General features: G+C 43.2%; 1 protein-coding gene across 6 annotated transcripts in view; it reads left to right on the top strand.

The window, feature by feature from the left end:
* PIBF1 (progesterone immunomodulatory binding factor 1) overlaps nucleotides 1–15,438 on the top strand; it is a 302,877-nt gene that overhangs the window by 7,404 nt on the left and 280,035 nt on the right. For 5 of the 6 annotated variants that reach the window (XM_033947506.1, XM_033947507.1, XM_033947505.1 and 2 more), the window contains exons 2-3: nucleotides 4,981–5,272; nucleotides 14,881–14,981. In XM_033947506.1, coding sequence (XP_033803397.1) covers nucleotides 5,030–5,272; nucleotides 14,881–14,981 — 344 coding nt within the window. In that variant the 5' untranslated portion in view covers nucleotides 4,981–5,029. The remainder of the gene's footprint in view (nucleotides 1–4,980; nucleotides 5,273–14,880; nucleotides 14,982–15,438) is intronic. The other variant, XM_033947509.1, reaches the window with a different exon arrangement.

Here is a 15,438-nt window from a genome sequence, read left to right as displayed (position 1 = left end):
AGATTGGTTGTCTTTGTATCAAAATTCTCTTATGGCAAACGGAGTTTTGAATTACAATTTTATTTTCACTTCTTATTTCAAGCATTTGGTTAACATCCTGCCTGAATTTTGCAAATATATTCCTCAACATCGTCTTCCAGAGTTTCAGCATGTGTCTACCACTCTGGCTCAACTCCGCATGCATCTCCTTCAGTCTTCCTATGATGCATTTGAACTTTCCTTGAGGGTCACTGCCTTCTTAGTGGCAATGCGCCGGCTTGCCTGGCTCCGCACTGTAGATATGGACTCCAATCTTCAAGATCATCTGGCCAACATCCCTTGTCAGGGCAATGAATTGTTTGATGACTCCATCGAGGCAGCTATTAAACGATTGTCTGAACATGAGAAATCATTTGCTTCCATCATTCGACCTAAGCCTAAGCCTTAGCCTTCTACCTCTACAGGCTTCAGGCCTCTTCCATCTTACCAGAGGCATTTTCCACAGAGAGCAGCTCCTTACACACGAGCGCCTCCTAAGAAACAACCACAACAGCAGCAGCAAAGGCAGCAAAAACCTTAGACTCCTACTGCCTAAGGCCTTTCACCCTTTTTGACCATCTAATACAGAGCATAACCTCCATCGTTCTGTCTCTGTTCTCTCCCCTTCCCATTGGATGTTGTCTCCATCATTTTTACCACCGCTGGGAGATCATTACATCAGATCTCTGGGTGCTGTCTATCCTCAAGGAAGGATACTTTCTTCGTTTCCTCCAGATTCCACCAGATCTTCCTCTAAGCGAGTATCCTTCCAATTCATTGCAGACCACCCTTCTTCAGGAAGCTCAAGTTCTGCTTCATCTATGTGCCATCGAGGAAGTTCCCTTGGAACAGCAGAGCAGGGGTTTTTACTCCCGTTACTTCCTAGTTCCAAAGAAGACAGGCGGTTATCCGGTATCTATCAATTCCCGTGGATGCTGGACAACTGAGATTCCATTGTAATAAAGTAATATGGGATTTCTCTGTTGCTTCAGCACCACTAGCTTCCTGTATTTTCCAGAATCCATTTAGGATCCTGGTACTGGTCCCCAAAGCCCCCAATGCTGGTTTTCTACTCTCTCTTTGATTATATCTCACATTCTTCCTATACTATTGGTTCATTCTTCTTGTGAGCATTGCCTATTACTGTATATACTCAAATATAAACAAAGGTAACCTTTTTCCCCCAAAAAAGGAGGAAAAAAAAGGTTGACTCAAATATAAACCGGGGGGAGGTGGAGGTTATTATATTCAAGTGTCCTGCGTTGCACCCAGCTCTCCTTTCCTTCCTTCTTTCCTTTCTACTCATCCCCTGATGCCCATGGGCCTGCCTGAAGCCCTGGTAGTTCAACGGTGAGCTCGAACAGGAATGATTTCTTCCCTCGTCCTGTCCTGGCAGACTCGAAACCACCTGGCCTCCCTGACCTCTGAACCATCAGGACTTCAGGCAGGCCCATGGGAGGCCTTCAACTGGTTTGGGAGGACTGGCATAGACCCAAGTACCCAAATAGAAATTGAGACCCCCATTTTTGGACCTTTTAATTGGCCCAAAAATCTTGGTTTGTATTCAAGTATTTACAGTAGTTCCTACAGTGATACATACTAGGATAGATTATACTAGGATAGATTAGATAAACAATTAATTATTTCTGTTATATCCACTCCAGATTCTGCACAAATGGTGTTAAATCCTAACCCGCAAACCAGCTTAAAATGCAGGAGGGTTGTTGGGAGGCAGGGGACCCCTGGCAGTGGGAGGGTCTGGGCATCCCTCTTGCAGTCGTTCAATTTAAAGTGCGGGAGGTTGTCAAGGTGGGGGGGGTGCGGAAGTGTCAGGGAGTGGGCATTGCTGCTTTTCCTGCAGCTGAGCCCATCGTGGCAGGTCTAGCCTCGGGCAGGGAGAGTAAAGGCCATGGGCATGTTTTTTGGGGTTTTTTTTTTCACTTTTGACAAGAGGGAAGCTGTATATAGCGATTACTCTTCTGAGCAAATGCTAGGCATAGTTCCTCCCTCCCCCCTTTACTGGCGATTCTCTGCACAAATGGTGTTCTTATATTTTGTATACTATTATGCTGAGAATCGCAAGTAAAATTGCTCTCACTATGGACACTACATCAACTTGCCAGATTTTACCAGTGAGTTTTGAGAATGTTCCTCTGAGAACTTTCAGCACCTTCCACATTGAAGTATATAGTTTCCTCTTCAGTTTTTTTTCCTTCTGCAAGTGAATGATGCAGAGGTGTTTCTGATCTGTTGTGTTTTATTTTTCTTATTTCTCCATTTATTTTTGGCAAATGTTTGACATTTTCGGTGGCTTTGGTACCCTGAGACCTCTTATTTAGGGGATCCCTGCCTTGGAAAGGACACAGATTCCACAGAGCCGGACTGCAGTTTCACAGGGCAAACCTTCGAGTGAACCTGTGGAGACTTCAGGGTTCGGAGTCCATTTGGGCGCCAGCTTGCCTTCTGATCCTATTGTAGGCTTAAGCGCAGTTTGAGGGTGCCCTTTAAGAGCCCTCAGGGTATCAGGATGCTGACTTCGTATTTCCATGACCCTGTTGTGCTTTGAAGTTCCGTGGAGGTGGAGATCTTGGTAGGGGGCCATCCAACTGGCAGCCCGAAGATCTTGTGAATTGGACTGTTTGGAGAAAATCCTTTCCCTTCAGCTGCAGGAACAGAGCTGACTGGCTGGCACTGCACAGAACTGTGAGTACAGCCCCATTATTCCATATGGGAAATCAGGGGGAGGGATATCTGTAAAATGTCTTTTTTTAGGGTTTTCAAGGGTAGAGTTCAGGTTAAATCATTCTTGATCTACCATTTTGTTACTGATATGGTGAAAAAATTTAAAGTTGAGCCGCAACTCATGACTAATACCAGCCTTTTTAGTTGGGGAGCCCATCCAAGGCAAGTGGACTCGCTGTCAAAAGGGTGGTCCATAAACCATCTAGAGCTCTGGGACATCAGGCTAGCATTACACTCCCTGGAAAAGGCCTTGGAGTGTTTTCCAACCATGCATGGCTCTTGAGCACAAGACCCTGATTCAAAGAGACAACTCAGATGTAATTGTTGCCACCCTTTTGAGGGCGAAAAAGCCCTGTACTATGATGGCTTATGCCAAGGTTTGGAAGGCTTTTCAATAGTGGTGTGAAAAGAACCAGGTAGAGACGTTACGGGCTCCTGTTTCAGTGGTCTTAGCCTTTCTGCAAGCCAGTCTGGAAAAAGGCCTGGTGGCAGGTCTCTCATGTTTCAGGGCACACAGTGGTTTCTACTCATGCGGACGTGACTAGATTTCTTGGAAGTACACTCTATTTGCGGCTGCCTCTGCATCTTCCCTTTCCCTCATGGAACCTTAATGTTGTCTTGAAAGGCCTTACTAAAGCCCCTTTTGAGCCGCTCAAAGACACATCCCTTTTAAACCTTACGGTCAAGGCAGTATTTCTAGTGGCCATCATCTCGGCAAGACGCATTTCTGAGTTGCAAGCTCTATTGTAGAGAACTCTTTCTCAGGATCATGGAGATAAGTATAACTTTCTGTGCTGTTCCTTCTAAAAGTTGTTTCTGATTTCAACCAGGAGGTTTGTTTGCCTTCCATTCGTCCCAAGGGGTCAAGTAAGCAGGATAAGAAATTGCAGAAACTGAACATGCAAAGAGTCTTACTTCACTACTTGGAAAGAACGAATGATTTTCATCTTTCTGACCATCTGTTTATGCTGACTAGCCAGTCTAGGCATGGTAAAGTAGTGTCCAAAACTTCTATTGCCAGATGGATTCACATGGCCATTTTGTCACCAAACATCGCCTGTGGAAAGTAGCTGTCGGTCTTTCTCTCAAGGCACACTCAGCCAGAAGTATCGTGGCTTCATGGGCTGAGTCTCAGGTGGTCCCTCCAGCTGAAATTTGTAGGGTGACAATGTGGTCTTTTCTTCATACCTTTACCCAGTTTTACATAGTGGATGTGGCAGCACAAGAGGACTCCACTTTTGGGGCTTCGGTTTTGTGGACAGGCTCTTTTGTCCTTTCCTAGACAATGCCATTGCTCTGGTATGTCTCCATTCATACAGAATGTAATAGAATGGAAGATTAGGTTCTTATCTTATCTTTGGTAATCTTTCTGTTAATCCACTACAGATGCTGAATGCCCCGCCCTCTGTCTATTCTGTTTCACCTGCCTCGGATATTTCTCATTTCCAGGCTTGAAGTTCTTCTGCCTGGCAGCTGGCCATGCATAAGATTATCCTGAATATGTAAGTACATTAGTTAGTCTCTGGCTCCTTTAATATTAGTGCTGGTTGCACACAGCAGGTTGGTTTTTATTGCTACTTTGTTTCTTGAATATTTTTATGTTTAATGCTAATTCTTGTTCTTTTACAAGTTGCAGAGCAGAATAGAACTATTTCATATTGATGGGGAAGTTCCCCATACCCCTTCTTGTTTGTAATTTGTTCAAGTGATGATCGATTGCTTTGGGACTCACCTGAAAGGAGGTGCTTTGGGATTGCAATGTGGGAGGTGCTGAAAGCTCTCAGTGTCACTTCTGCAAGACCCGGTTCACGGGTTGGGATTGAACATCATTTGAATGGAATTCTTAGTGGATTAACAGAAAGAAGATTACCAAAGGTAAGAACCTAATCTTCCATTCTTACAGAACTTGTCCTCTGGAATGCCCAATTTACTTCTGCTGAGTTCTCCTACAGGTAATTCAGAGTGGATCTCAAAACCCCCTGATTCTCCCTTGATTTCAATGCTGTAAGCTGGACTGGGCTCAGGTAGGGTAGAATGGTTATGCCTACCTCCTCTTACCCTTTATTTTGATGGATTGTCCTTTTAAATTTATGGAGTTCATGTATCTTTTGTAAAGGCAGTACAGTAATAAGCATGCTCATGTAGTACAAAACTATTGTATATTTTCTATTAATATTTAATACATTTCAGAACTTAATCTATTTTTTTTAATCTCAAAAGGTGGCCAGAAAGTTTGCCATTGAAGCATTGATTTGTACAGAAAGCTGAGATGTCACGGAAGATCTCGAGAAAAGTGAATGTCTCTAGTTCTCTGGAATCTGAGGATATTAGCTTGGAAACATCAGTACCCACAGATGATATTTCTTCATCTGAAGAAAGAGAGGGGGGCGTTAAGATCACCAAGCAACTAATTGAGAGGAAGGAGCTTCTCCATAATTTACAACTATTGAAAATAGAACTGTCTCAGAAAAATCTGATGATTGACAACTTGAAAGTCGACTATTTAACAAAAGTATGGCAATTTGAGGAAGAAATTATTTTTTATTTAATCTTCATATGTTTGTTTACTCAATGCTGTTTCTGTTCAGCAGGTCACAGCAGTTAACTCAACATAGACTATCAGGCACTCTTTAAGTACCTAGGGCAATGTAGGGTTAGTTGATTTTCCCAGGGTCACGGGGAATGGTGCTGGAATCAAGCTCACAACGTCAAGGTGTTGAGGCAGCAACTCTAGCCACTAGGCTTGTGTGGACAATTCTATTAATAACTAATTAATCATACTAAAGTGTTTTCCCCTCTAGCTTTGGTTCATCTCTTTTCTTTCTTTCTTTTCTTAGAAAAATGTGAATGAGAGTAAATTCTGAATAGCTTTCCTAAGAAGTTTTGAGAGATTATGCATGAAGGCTCCAATTCTGTGTAGGTCACCTAAAAAATTGACACCAAATAGTGCAGTGCTAAACGTGATTCTATAAAAGTTAGGCTCACTGTATAGAATCACGTTTAGTGATGCCTAAGCGGCATTATCCCAGGACAAGCAGGCAGCATATTCTTACATGTGGGTGACATCATCCATGGAGCCCCGGTATGGACAGCTTTAAAAGTGTATCACCACTTTAAGAACTTTAGAAAGTTCATGACTGACTGCACCGTGCATGCGCGAGTGCCTTCCCGCCCGATGTAGGCGTGTGGCTCCTCAGTTCTTAGTTTTCTGTGGAGCTAAGAAGTCGTATTTTTGCCTTGTTGCCTTTCCACTCTCGTGCTTTTTAAAAATCTTTCTCTTTTTTTTCTCCCATTTTATTTTTTTCTTGTATAAAACAAAAATAAAGCGGTGTTTGTTTTTTTCCCTCTCACGAGTGCTCGTCATCAGGGCCTTTTTTACGTCTCAGCCATTGAGTTTAATTTGGCTGAGGCGGTCTTCCCATCTATGTCCCGGCTGTTTACGGGATTTAAGAAGTGCGGCAAGTGCCAACAGCCCATTTCTGTAACTGACCCACATTGTTGGTGTCTTCAGTGCCTTGGCCCGGAACATCGTGTTGAGTCCTGCGTGCGCTGTTCTTCACTTCAAAAACGCACCATCAAAAGCTGAAAATTGCAACAGGAAAAGTTATTTAATATCAGCATGGACGGCGATAAGACATCCCAACCATCAACATCGAAGGCATCGACACCGACACCAGTGTCGGAGGACATCGCTCCTTCTGATATGCCAGTTAAGAAGCCACCACCTTCCCAGTCAGTGTCACAGGCCACTATGGCATCGAATCCAATCATGCCGGCCAAGCGATGACCTCTCTTATGGCTCGCCTCTTCTCCATCGAGGGTTGCTTCTTCATCTGAGTCACCCTCTCCGAGGCGACCCATGGCATCTTTAGTACCGGTAGATAAGCTGATGTTACCGGTGCTTCCTTTCCAAGAAAAGCTAGATACGGTTTTCCATATAGAATTTGGTAACATGTTTCACCTTATGACCCCGATACCGACTGTCTCGGTACGGGTCTGGCCTGAGTATGGTACCACGATGTCTATGGATATCGCTATGGGATTTTCAGTACCGCATCGAATCATCGAATCCCAACACCAATCATCTTGGCAATCCTGCATTACATCTCCTCATCATTCAGGTTTGTCTAGGCTTTGTCGATCATCTCCTCCTTGTCATTCTCATTCCAGCAAATGCTCTTCCAAGAGGAAACGCCATTTTTTGCCACATGTTTCTCAACCTCACAGATCTCCAACACCGACTCCCTCTAAGAAACATCATTCTTCGACTCACGTTTCCAAGCACATCAAATCTTCATCCAAGAAGGAACATCTTCCTGAGCGTGCTTCTAAGCTACAATGGACCCCCGACTCCGACTTCCACTTCGTCATGTGGCGGGCACCGGTTCAGACGTAAACATTGTCGCAGTTCATCTTCACAACCGCTGGTTGACTCTGATCTTCAGTACGATTCAGATGCAAACTTCTCCCTTTCTTCTACTGAGGCTTATGACATGTCTGAAGAAAAATTTCCATGCCAGTCTCCTCCTAGAGCGAAATCTCCTACTTAGACTTTTTTTTACTAAGTTTATTCGACAGTTGGGTAAAGACCTCTCTGTCAAAGTCGAGGCTGATTCTGCCCATGGTGCTGAATTCCTGAAGACTCTAGATTATGATCAGCCTCCTAAAGAGCTCTTAAAACTCCCATTACATGGTATCCTTAAAGAGACTCTTCATAAGAATTGGGAGACCCCTCTCACTATACCTGTGGCTCCCAGAAAGTTAGACTCTCTATAAAATCGTCTCTATTCCAGGTTTTGACAAGCAACAGCTTTAGAATCAATCTTTAGTGGTGAAATCTACCTTAAAGAAGTCTAATCCATCCAAAGTCTATGCATCAGTACCACCAGACCGAGAGTGGTGCAGTCTGGACAGATTTGTCCGTCGCCTTTACCAGAATTCCATGTTGGCGAACAGGGTCATAAATTACAATTTCTATTTTTCCTGTTACATGAAACATCTTATCAAGAAATTTCCTGGTGTTGAAAAATATCTTCCTTCTAAACATCTGAAGGACTTTTAGTCTACTGTTCACACTCTCACCCAACTACGGAAGTATATGGTTCGATCTTCTTTTGATACTTTTGAATTGACTTCAAGGGCCTCTTCAGTGTCTGTGGCCATGAGATGTTTAGCATGGCTTTGATTTGCAGTTATGGATACTAATCTACAAGACAGATGGAATAATATCCCATGCTTAGGGGATAAAGTTTTTGGGGACTTTATTGAAAATTCCACTCAAAAGCTCACTGACCATGAGAAACATTGGAATGTTTTAGTCAAATCCAAAACAAGACCAGTGGCTGCAAAGTCTTTCAAACTTTCCTCTTCTTATTGGAGGTGTTTTTCAACTAAACCTTCTGCTCCTATTAGTCTGCAGGAGAAGAAACAAAAGCAGCAGCGTACTCCCAAATCTCAACCGGCAGCACTTCCAAAGTCCTCACAGTCTTTTGACGGGCTTCTAGAGAGCATAGTCACTGTTCCTTTGTCTGAGTCTCTCCCACAGACAATTGGGGGTCATCTCCAACTTTATTTTTGCTGTTGGGAGTTGATCACTTCAGTCCTCTGAGTTCTAAAAGTCATTTGAGAGGGATACTCTCTTCATTTCCTTACTGTCCCTCCAGATCATCCTCTAATAGAGTCTCTTTTTCAAACCCTCAACAGATCTCTCTCCTTCTTTGGGAAATCGATTCCCTTCTCCTTCTCAAAGCCATCGAAGATGTACCCTCAGCACAGAAGAATCGGGAGTTTTACTTCCGTTGTTTTCTGGTCCCGAAGAAGACTGGAGGTCTTCAACCAATTTTAGATCTCAGGGGCCTCAACAAATTTGTAGTCAAGGAAAAGTTTTGGATGTTTTCCCTGGTGACTTTGTATCCTATTTTGGATCGCAACAATTGGCTATGCTCTCTGGACTTCAAAGAGGCCTACACTCATATTCCTATCCATCCATCTTACAGGAAGTTTCTCAGGTTTCAGGTGGCAAATCACCATTATCAATACAAAGTTCTTCCTTTTGGCCTAGAATCCGCTTCCAGGGTTTTCATGAAGTGCTTGGTGATGGTTGCAGCAGCCTTGCGCTCTCAAAGTCTTCAAGTTTTTATCTACTTGGACGATTGGCTCATCAAGGATCCTTCACAGGGCATCCTTTTGGCGACCCATTGGATGATACTCTTCCTTCAACACTTGGAATTCGAGTTCAACTTTCCAAAGTCACAACGTCAACCCTCTCAAATGTTCCAATTCATAGGCGCTCAATTGGACACTATTCAACTCGGGACGTTTCTTCCTCAGCAGCTCAAATTTCCCATCTTCCATCCATCTCAGCCAGATGCTTGATGGTTCTCCTGGGACAAATGTCCTCCATAGCCAATGTAACTCAGTTTGTGAGGCTTCATTTCCAGACGCTTCAATGGTCTCTGGTCTCTCAGTGGTCTCAAGCCCTCGATCCTCTTTCGCAGCACATTATAGTCACATTGTCTCTTTGACGATCACTACAGTGGTGAATAACTACTTCCAGTCTTTCCAAAGATTATTATTCCACCCTCCTCTGCATCAGAAGGTTCTCATCACAGACTCGTTCACTTATGCTTGGGGAGCTCATCTAGACGGACTTCACACTCAAGGTCACTGGTCTTCCCAGGAACAGCATCATCATATCAATCTACTGGAACTGAGAGCGATTTTCAATGCTCTCGAGACTTTTCAACATTTAGTCTCCGGTCATGTCCTTCTAGTCTGCATGGACAATCAAGTGGCCATGTATTACCAAAATAAACAAGGAGGAATGAGTTCACAAGATACGACAATGGGCCATTTCTCAAAACATTTTTCTCAAAGCAATATATATTCAAGGGAAGAAGAATTCATTGGCAGACAAACTCAGCATAGTTCTTCAACCTCACAAATGGACAATCAACTCTCCAGTTCTTTATCAGACTTTTTTTTTTCAGTGGAGAACTCCTCACATCACCCTGTTTGCATCTCCTCTGAATCACAAGCTACCCCAGTTCTGCTCCAGGCAGTACTCTCCTCATTGCCTGGACGTGGACACTTTTTCCTACCGGACTGGATGCACCAGTTTCTATGCGCATTCCCTCCCATTCCTCTCATCCTCAAGACACTTGTCAAACTCAGACAAGAAAACATCTGAAAACTTGACTGTTTTCAAAAATGTAAATTTTGCTTCTCTATATATAATTACTAATTCCTATTATATTTTCCTTTTTTAAAAAAATTTTTGTAAACTGCACCGAGTTTTATCTTTATAGAGTAGATGCGGTATATAAGCTTAAGGTTTAGTTTAGTTTAGAATTGGCCACCATGATTCTTATAGATCCTCAATGGCTCAGACAACCCTGGTTCTCCCTTCTATTTCAACTCAGTACCAAGGATCCAATCACTCTTCCTATTTGTCCTTCTCACGCAGAGTCAAGGAACTCTTCTGCATCCCAATCTTCAATCTTTACACCTGACAGCTTGCTGCATCCCAATCGTCAATCTTTACACCTGACAGCTTGGTAACTCTTGGGCTGACTTAAGATGATCTTCTTTTTTCTCAGCCTGCCTCATCTTGGAAGCTTCCAGAAAACCGTCCACACAGCAGTGTCACCAGCAAAAATGGACATGTTTTTCTTCTTGGTGCATTCTGCATCAGCAGAACCCAAAATCCATATCATCTCCTTTCCTTTCTCCTTGCTCTCCTTTTTTTTCTTTCTTAGAAAAATGTGAATGAGACAGTAAATTCTGAATAGCTTTCCTAAGAAGTTTTGAGAGATTATGCATGAAGGCTCCGATTCTGTGTCGGTCACCTAAAAAATTGACACCAAATAGTGCAGTGCTAAACGTGATGCTATAAAAGTTAGGCTCACTGTATAGAATCATGTTTAGTAACGCCTAAGCGGCATTATCCCAGGACAAGCAGGCAGCATATTCTCACATGTGGGTGACGTCAAGGCTATCAGTATTGGGCTATCTACTTCATTTATCTGATTGGTCTCAAATCTACTTCTTTCCGAGTCCATCTCGGTGCTTTCAGTGCTTTTCATCAACCAGTGGATGGAAAATCTCTCTCTGCTTACCCTCTCATTTCCAAATTCATGAGGGGTCTTTTTAATGTCAAACCACCTCTCAAGCCACTTCCATTGGTTTGGGATCTTAATGTGGTTCTCACTGTATTGATGAAGCCTCCCTTGTTTGAACCAATGGCTGTGGCTCACCTCAAATACCTTACTTGGAAAGTAGTTTTTCTTATTTCTCTGACTTCAAGCATTAGTGGTAGATCCACCTTTCACAGTGTTCCATCATGACAAGGTTGTGCTTTGCATTCATCCAAAGTTCTTACCAAAGATCATCACTGATTTTCATCTAAATCAATCAATTGTTATTCCGGTATTCTTTCCTAAGCCTCATTCTCATCCTGGTGAAGTGTCTTTTCATACTCTGGACTGTAAATGAGCATTAGCTTACTATTTGCAGAAGACTAAACCACATAGAACTTCTCCACAACTTTATCTCTTTTGATCCTAACAAGTTGGGAATGATTTCCAATTGGTTGTCTGCTTGCATCTCGTTCTGTTATGCTCAGGCCAGGCTCTATCTGGACAGTCAGGTCGCAGCCCATAAGGTTCGAGCTGTGGCAGCTTCAGTAGCTTTCTTCCACTCTACTCCTATTGATGAGATATGTAAAGATATCTTCATACCTTCACATCACACTCTATCTGGAATCTTATTCCAGATGAGATGGTCACTTTGGCCAAGCAGTATTGCAAAATTTATTTTCCTAATGGCCAACTCTCCCTCCATTCTATTCTAGTAAGCTAGGGAGTCCCACATGTGAGAATATGCTGCCTGCTTGTCCTGGGATAAAGCACAGTTACTTACCATAACAGGTGTTATCCAGGGACAGCAGGCAGATATTCTTACAACCAGAGAATTGAGCGATGTCCTGGCGAAACCGTTGGCTGAGCTATTCAATCTCTCCCTAAGTAAGGGGAAAGTTCCCCTAGACTGGAAATTAGCTAATGTCGTTCCTCTGCATAAAAAGGGTTGCAGGGCAGAGGCTGCGAATTATAGACCGGTGAGTCTCACATCAATAGTGTGCAAACTCATGGAAACACTAATTAAAAGTAAATTGGACATGATCTTGAATGAAGGGAATCTTCGGGATCCCAGTTAGCATGGATTCACCAAGGGTGAATCCAATCTCATCAGCTTCTTTGACTGGGTAACAAGAAAGTTGGACTTGGGAGAGTCTTTGGACGTCGTGTACCTGGACTTCAGTAAAGCTTTTGACAGTGTCCCACACTGCAGGCTGCTAAGCAAGATGGAATCGATGGGGTTAGGAGAGACACTAACTCCATGGGTCAATGATTGGCTGAGTGGCAGACTTCAGAGGGTGGTGGTTAATGGTACCCTCTCTAAAACATCGGAGGTGACCAGTGGAGTGCCGCAGGGCTCGGTCCTGGGTCCACTCCTTTTCAACATATTCATAGGGGATCTGACTCAAGTGTTTCAAGGTAAAATAACACTATTTGCCGATGACGCCAAACTATGTAATATAGTAAGTGAATGCAGTTTACAGAATTATATGGCGCAGGACCTGCTTACATTGGAAAGTTGGTCCTCAACCTGGCAGCTAGGCTTCAATGCTAAGAAATGTAAGGTCATGCACCTCGGAAGCGGAAATCCATGCAGGATGTACTTCTTGAACGGAGAAACTTTAACTAGGACTTCATCAGAACGAGATTTAGGAGTAATCATCAGTGCAGACATGAAAACTGCCAATCAAGTGGAGAAGGCTTCATCTAAGGCAAGGCAGATATTTGGTTGTATCAATAGAAGTTTCGTCAGCCGAAAGCCTGAAGTCATGATGCCGTTGTACAGGGCCATGGTGAGACCTAATCTGGAGAACTGTGTGCAATTCTGGAGGCCACATTACAGTAAAGATGTGCGCAGAATTGAATCGGTTCAGCGGACGACCACCAGGATGATCTCGGGGCTCAAGGGTCTCTCGTACGAAGAGAGACTGAACAAATTGCAGCTCTACACTCTCGAGGAACATAGGGAGAGGGGAGACATGATTGAAACATTTAAGTACCTCACGGGACGTGTTGAAGTGAAAGATGATATTTTCTTTCTCAAGGGACCCTCGGCCACAAGAGGGCACCCGCTCAAACTCAGGGGCATAAAATTTCATGGCGACACCAGAAAGTATTTCTTCACAGAGAGAGTGGTTGATCATTGGAACAAGCTTCCAGTGCAGGTGATCGAGGCAGACAGCATGCCAGACTTTAAGAATAAATGGGATACCCATGTGGGATCCCTACGAGGGTCAAGATAAGGAAATTGGGTCATTAGGGTATAGACAGGGGGTGGGTAAGCAGAGTGGGCAGACTTGATGGTGTGTAGCCCTTTTCTGCTGTCATCTTCTATGTTTCTATGTTACCCACCTCCCCTGGTTGGCTTCTTAGCTGGATTATTGAACTGAGGAGCCACGCGCCTACGTTGGATGGGAAGGCACTCGCACATGCATGGTGTGGTCAGTCATGAACTTTCAGTAGCAAACATTTTTTAAAGCTGTCCATACCTGGACTCCGTAGATGACGTCACCCATATGTAAGAATATCTGCCTGCTGTCCCTGGATAACACCTGTTACGGTAAGTAACTGTGCTTTAGGCATCGCTAGACATCCTAACTGAGGCACACTGTATTTATGCTGGGGTTTTCTTGGCCTAAATGCATGCACCTAAGTTAGGCAAACAATGGTGCCTAACTTGAAAACACGGCCATGATCTACATCCTAACTACACCCATTTTGTAGGTGGTTTGGATTAGGTGCCTACTTTTTATAGAATCATGTTTTCGAGTTAGGTATCTAACTTTCAGATCTATTTAGCAGCAATTATGAGGTGGTGTGCCAATTATAGGATCCAATTAAGCTTATTGACCAATTAAGTTAGGAGCCTACATCGGCTAGGTGCGCTGATATAGGCACCTAATTTTAGGCATACTTTATAGAATCTTTGAGAAATTGCTCAGCAAATGTTTGCTTACTGCCTGCCACCTTTTCAGTAATAGCTCAAGATGAGTTAAATTCAGGTATATTGGATCCTTTGTGTCGTTTGACAACTTTCTATCAACTTGGCTATAAATTTAAATTGTGATTTCATTGACTTGCCCAACGACACAGCTAATGGTATTGAGATTCCCTGGATTTTGTTCCATTGCTCTAACCATTAGGCTACTACTCTACTCCTAAGGCTGTGTTGGCCAAATGAATACTGCAAAAAAAAAAAAAAAAAAAGCTCTTGTGAAATAGAAGTCAAATCTCTGAGTCCCAGTGATAGTGAGCGCCTCAGAAACTGTCACCCTAGGCAACTGTCTTGTCTTGCCTAATGGCTGCAACAGCCCTTTCTCTTCCTGGCACATCAGTGCTTAGCCTGATACTAATATTGCAATTCCTGCTTCTGCCAAAAGGAAAGTTGCTCACCTTCTACCCACATATTCTGTTCTCAGAATGGCATCAGTAAGTGCATATTCATGCAGACCCATGTATGGATCATGGTATGAAGGAGCCGATAGCCATTCTCAGAATGGTAGTGATTCCCTTCTGTTGTGGTGTCAGAAAAGTGGTGGAACCAGCTAGGGAAATGGAAGAGGTTAGAAGAGAGAGGACATATTTTTGAGGCTTCTCTGTGTGGGGAAGGACTTGAGGCTACTCAAAATGCTAGGAAGGTAGGACTTTAGAGCTAATTGCGGTATTGATATGAAAGGTCTTGATGCAGACCATGGTGCCAGCTGAAAAAGGGGGGGGGTACGGGATAAAGGGATGGTGGAATAGGGACTGTGCCTCAGCTGAGACAAATTTTTAGGTACTAAGTGAGATGCTTGAAAATTAATTGGTGTGGAAAATAAGCACCTCATATTTGCTTAATTTTAATGCAGCTGCAGTTACTAGATTAGCACTCTCTTTTTCATTAAAAATTCAGTTATACATAGTGTGTTCATTAGTACCTGTGCTTGTGCTTTTAGTGCACTGGCCCTTAGTAGAATGCTTTGTTTTATCTCTGCATTTTTTCTAGATTGAAGAATTGGAGGAAAAGCTTAATGATGCACTTCATCAGAAACAATTATTATCTTTACGTCTTGAAAACCAGTCTAAGATACAGCAGGAAGATGCCAGGTGAGGAGGAGGACAAGACTTTGCTATAGTGGTACTGTTTTAACTCTTCTGAGAGAATGTTGTGAAATATATTATCTTCCAAAAGTCATCCACATATAGACAATTTCCCAAAAAAATATGCGACGCCTACAACTGTTGCAGAATGCGGCAGTCAGACTAATCTTTGGACTAAAAAAATTTGACCACGTGACACCCTACTACCGGCAGCTACATTGGCTGCCGATGAAGGCACGCGTAAAGTTCAAATTTGCCTGTTTCTGCTTTAAAGCATTACACGGACTTGCTCCCAAATACATTACTGACATTTTCTCCTTCTCAACCAACAGACACAAGAGAAGTTCACATTCCAACTTCGTTTCCCCCCCAGTGAGAGTTGCAAACTGAAAAAACACCATGAATTCCTTCTCTCACACCAAGCAGCATCATGGGGTAAAGACCTAGAACAATTACTTTCGCC

The sequence above is a fragment of the Geotrypetes seraphini genome, chromosome 6 (genome assembly GCF_902459505.1).
Source record: "Geotrypetes seraphini chromosome 6, aGeoSer1.1, whole genome shotgun sequence".
NCBI classification, from domain to species: Eukaryota; Metazoa; Chordata; class Amphibia; order Gymnophiona; family Dermophiidae; genus Geotrypetes; species Geotrypetes seraphini.
Note: the sequence above shows the minus strand (reverse complement) of the source record. Positions and strands in the feature narration are given on the sequence as shown.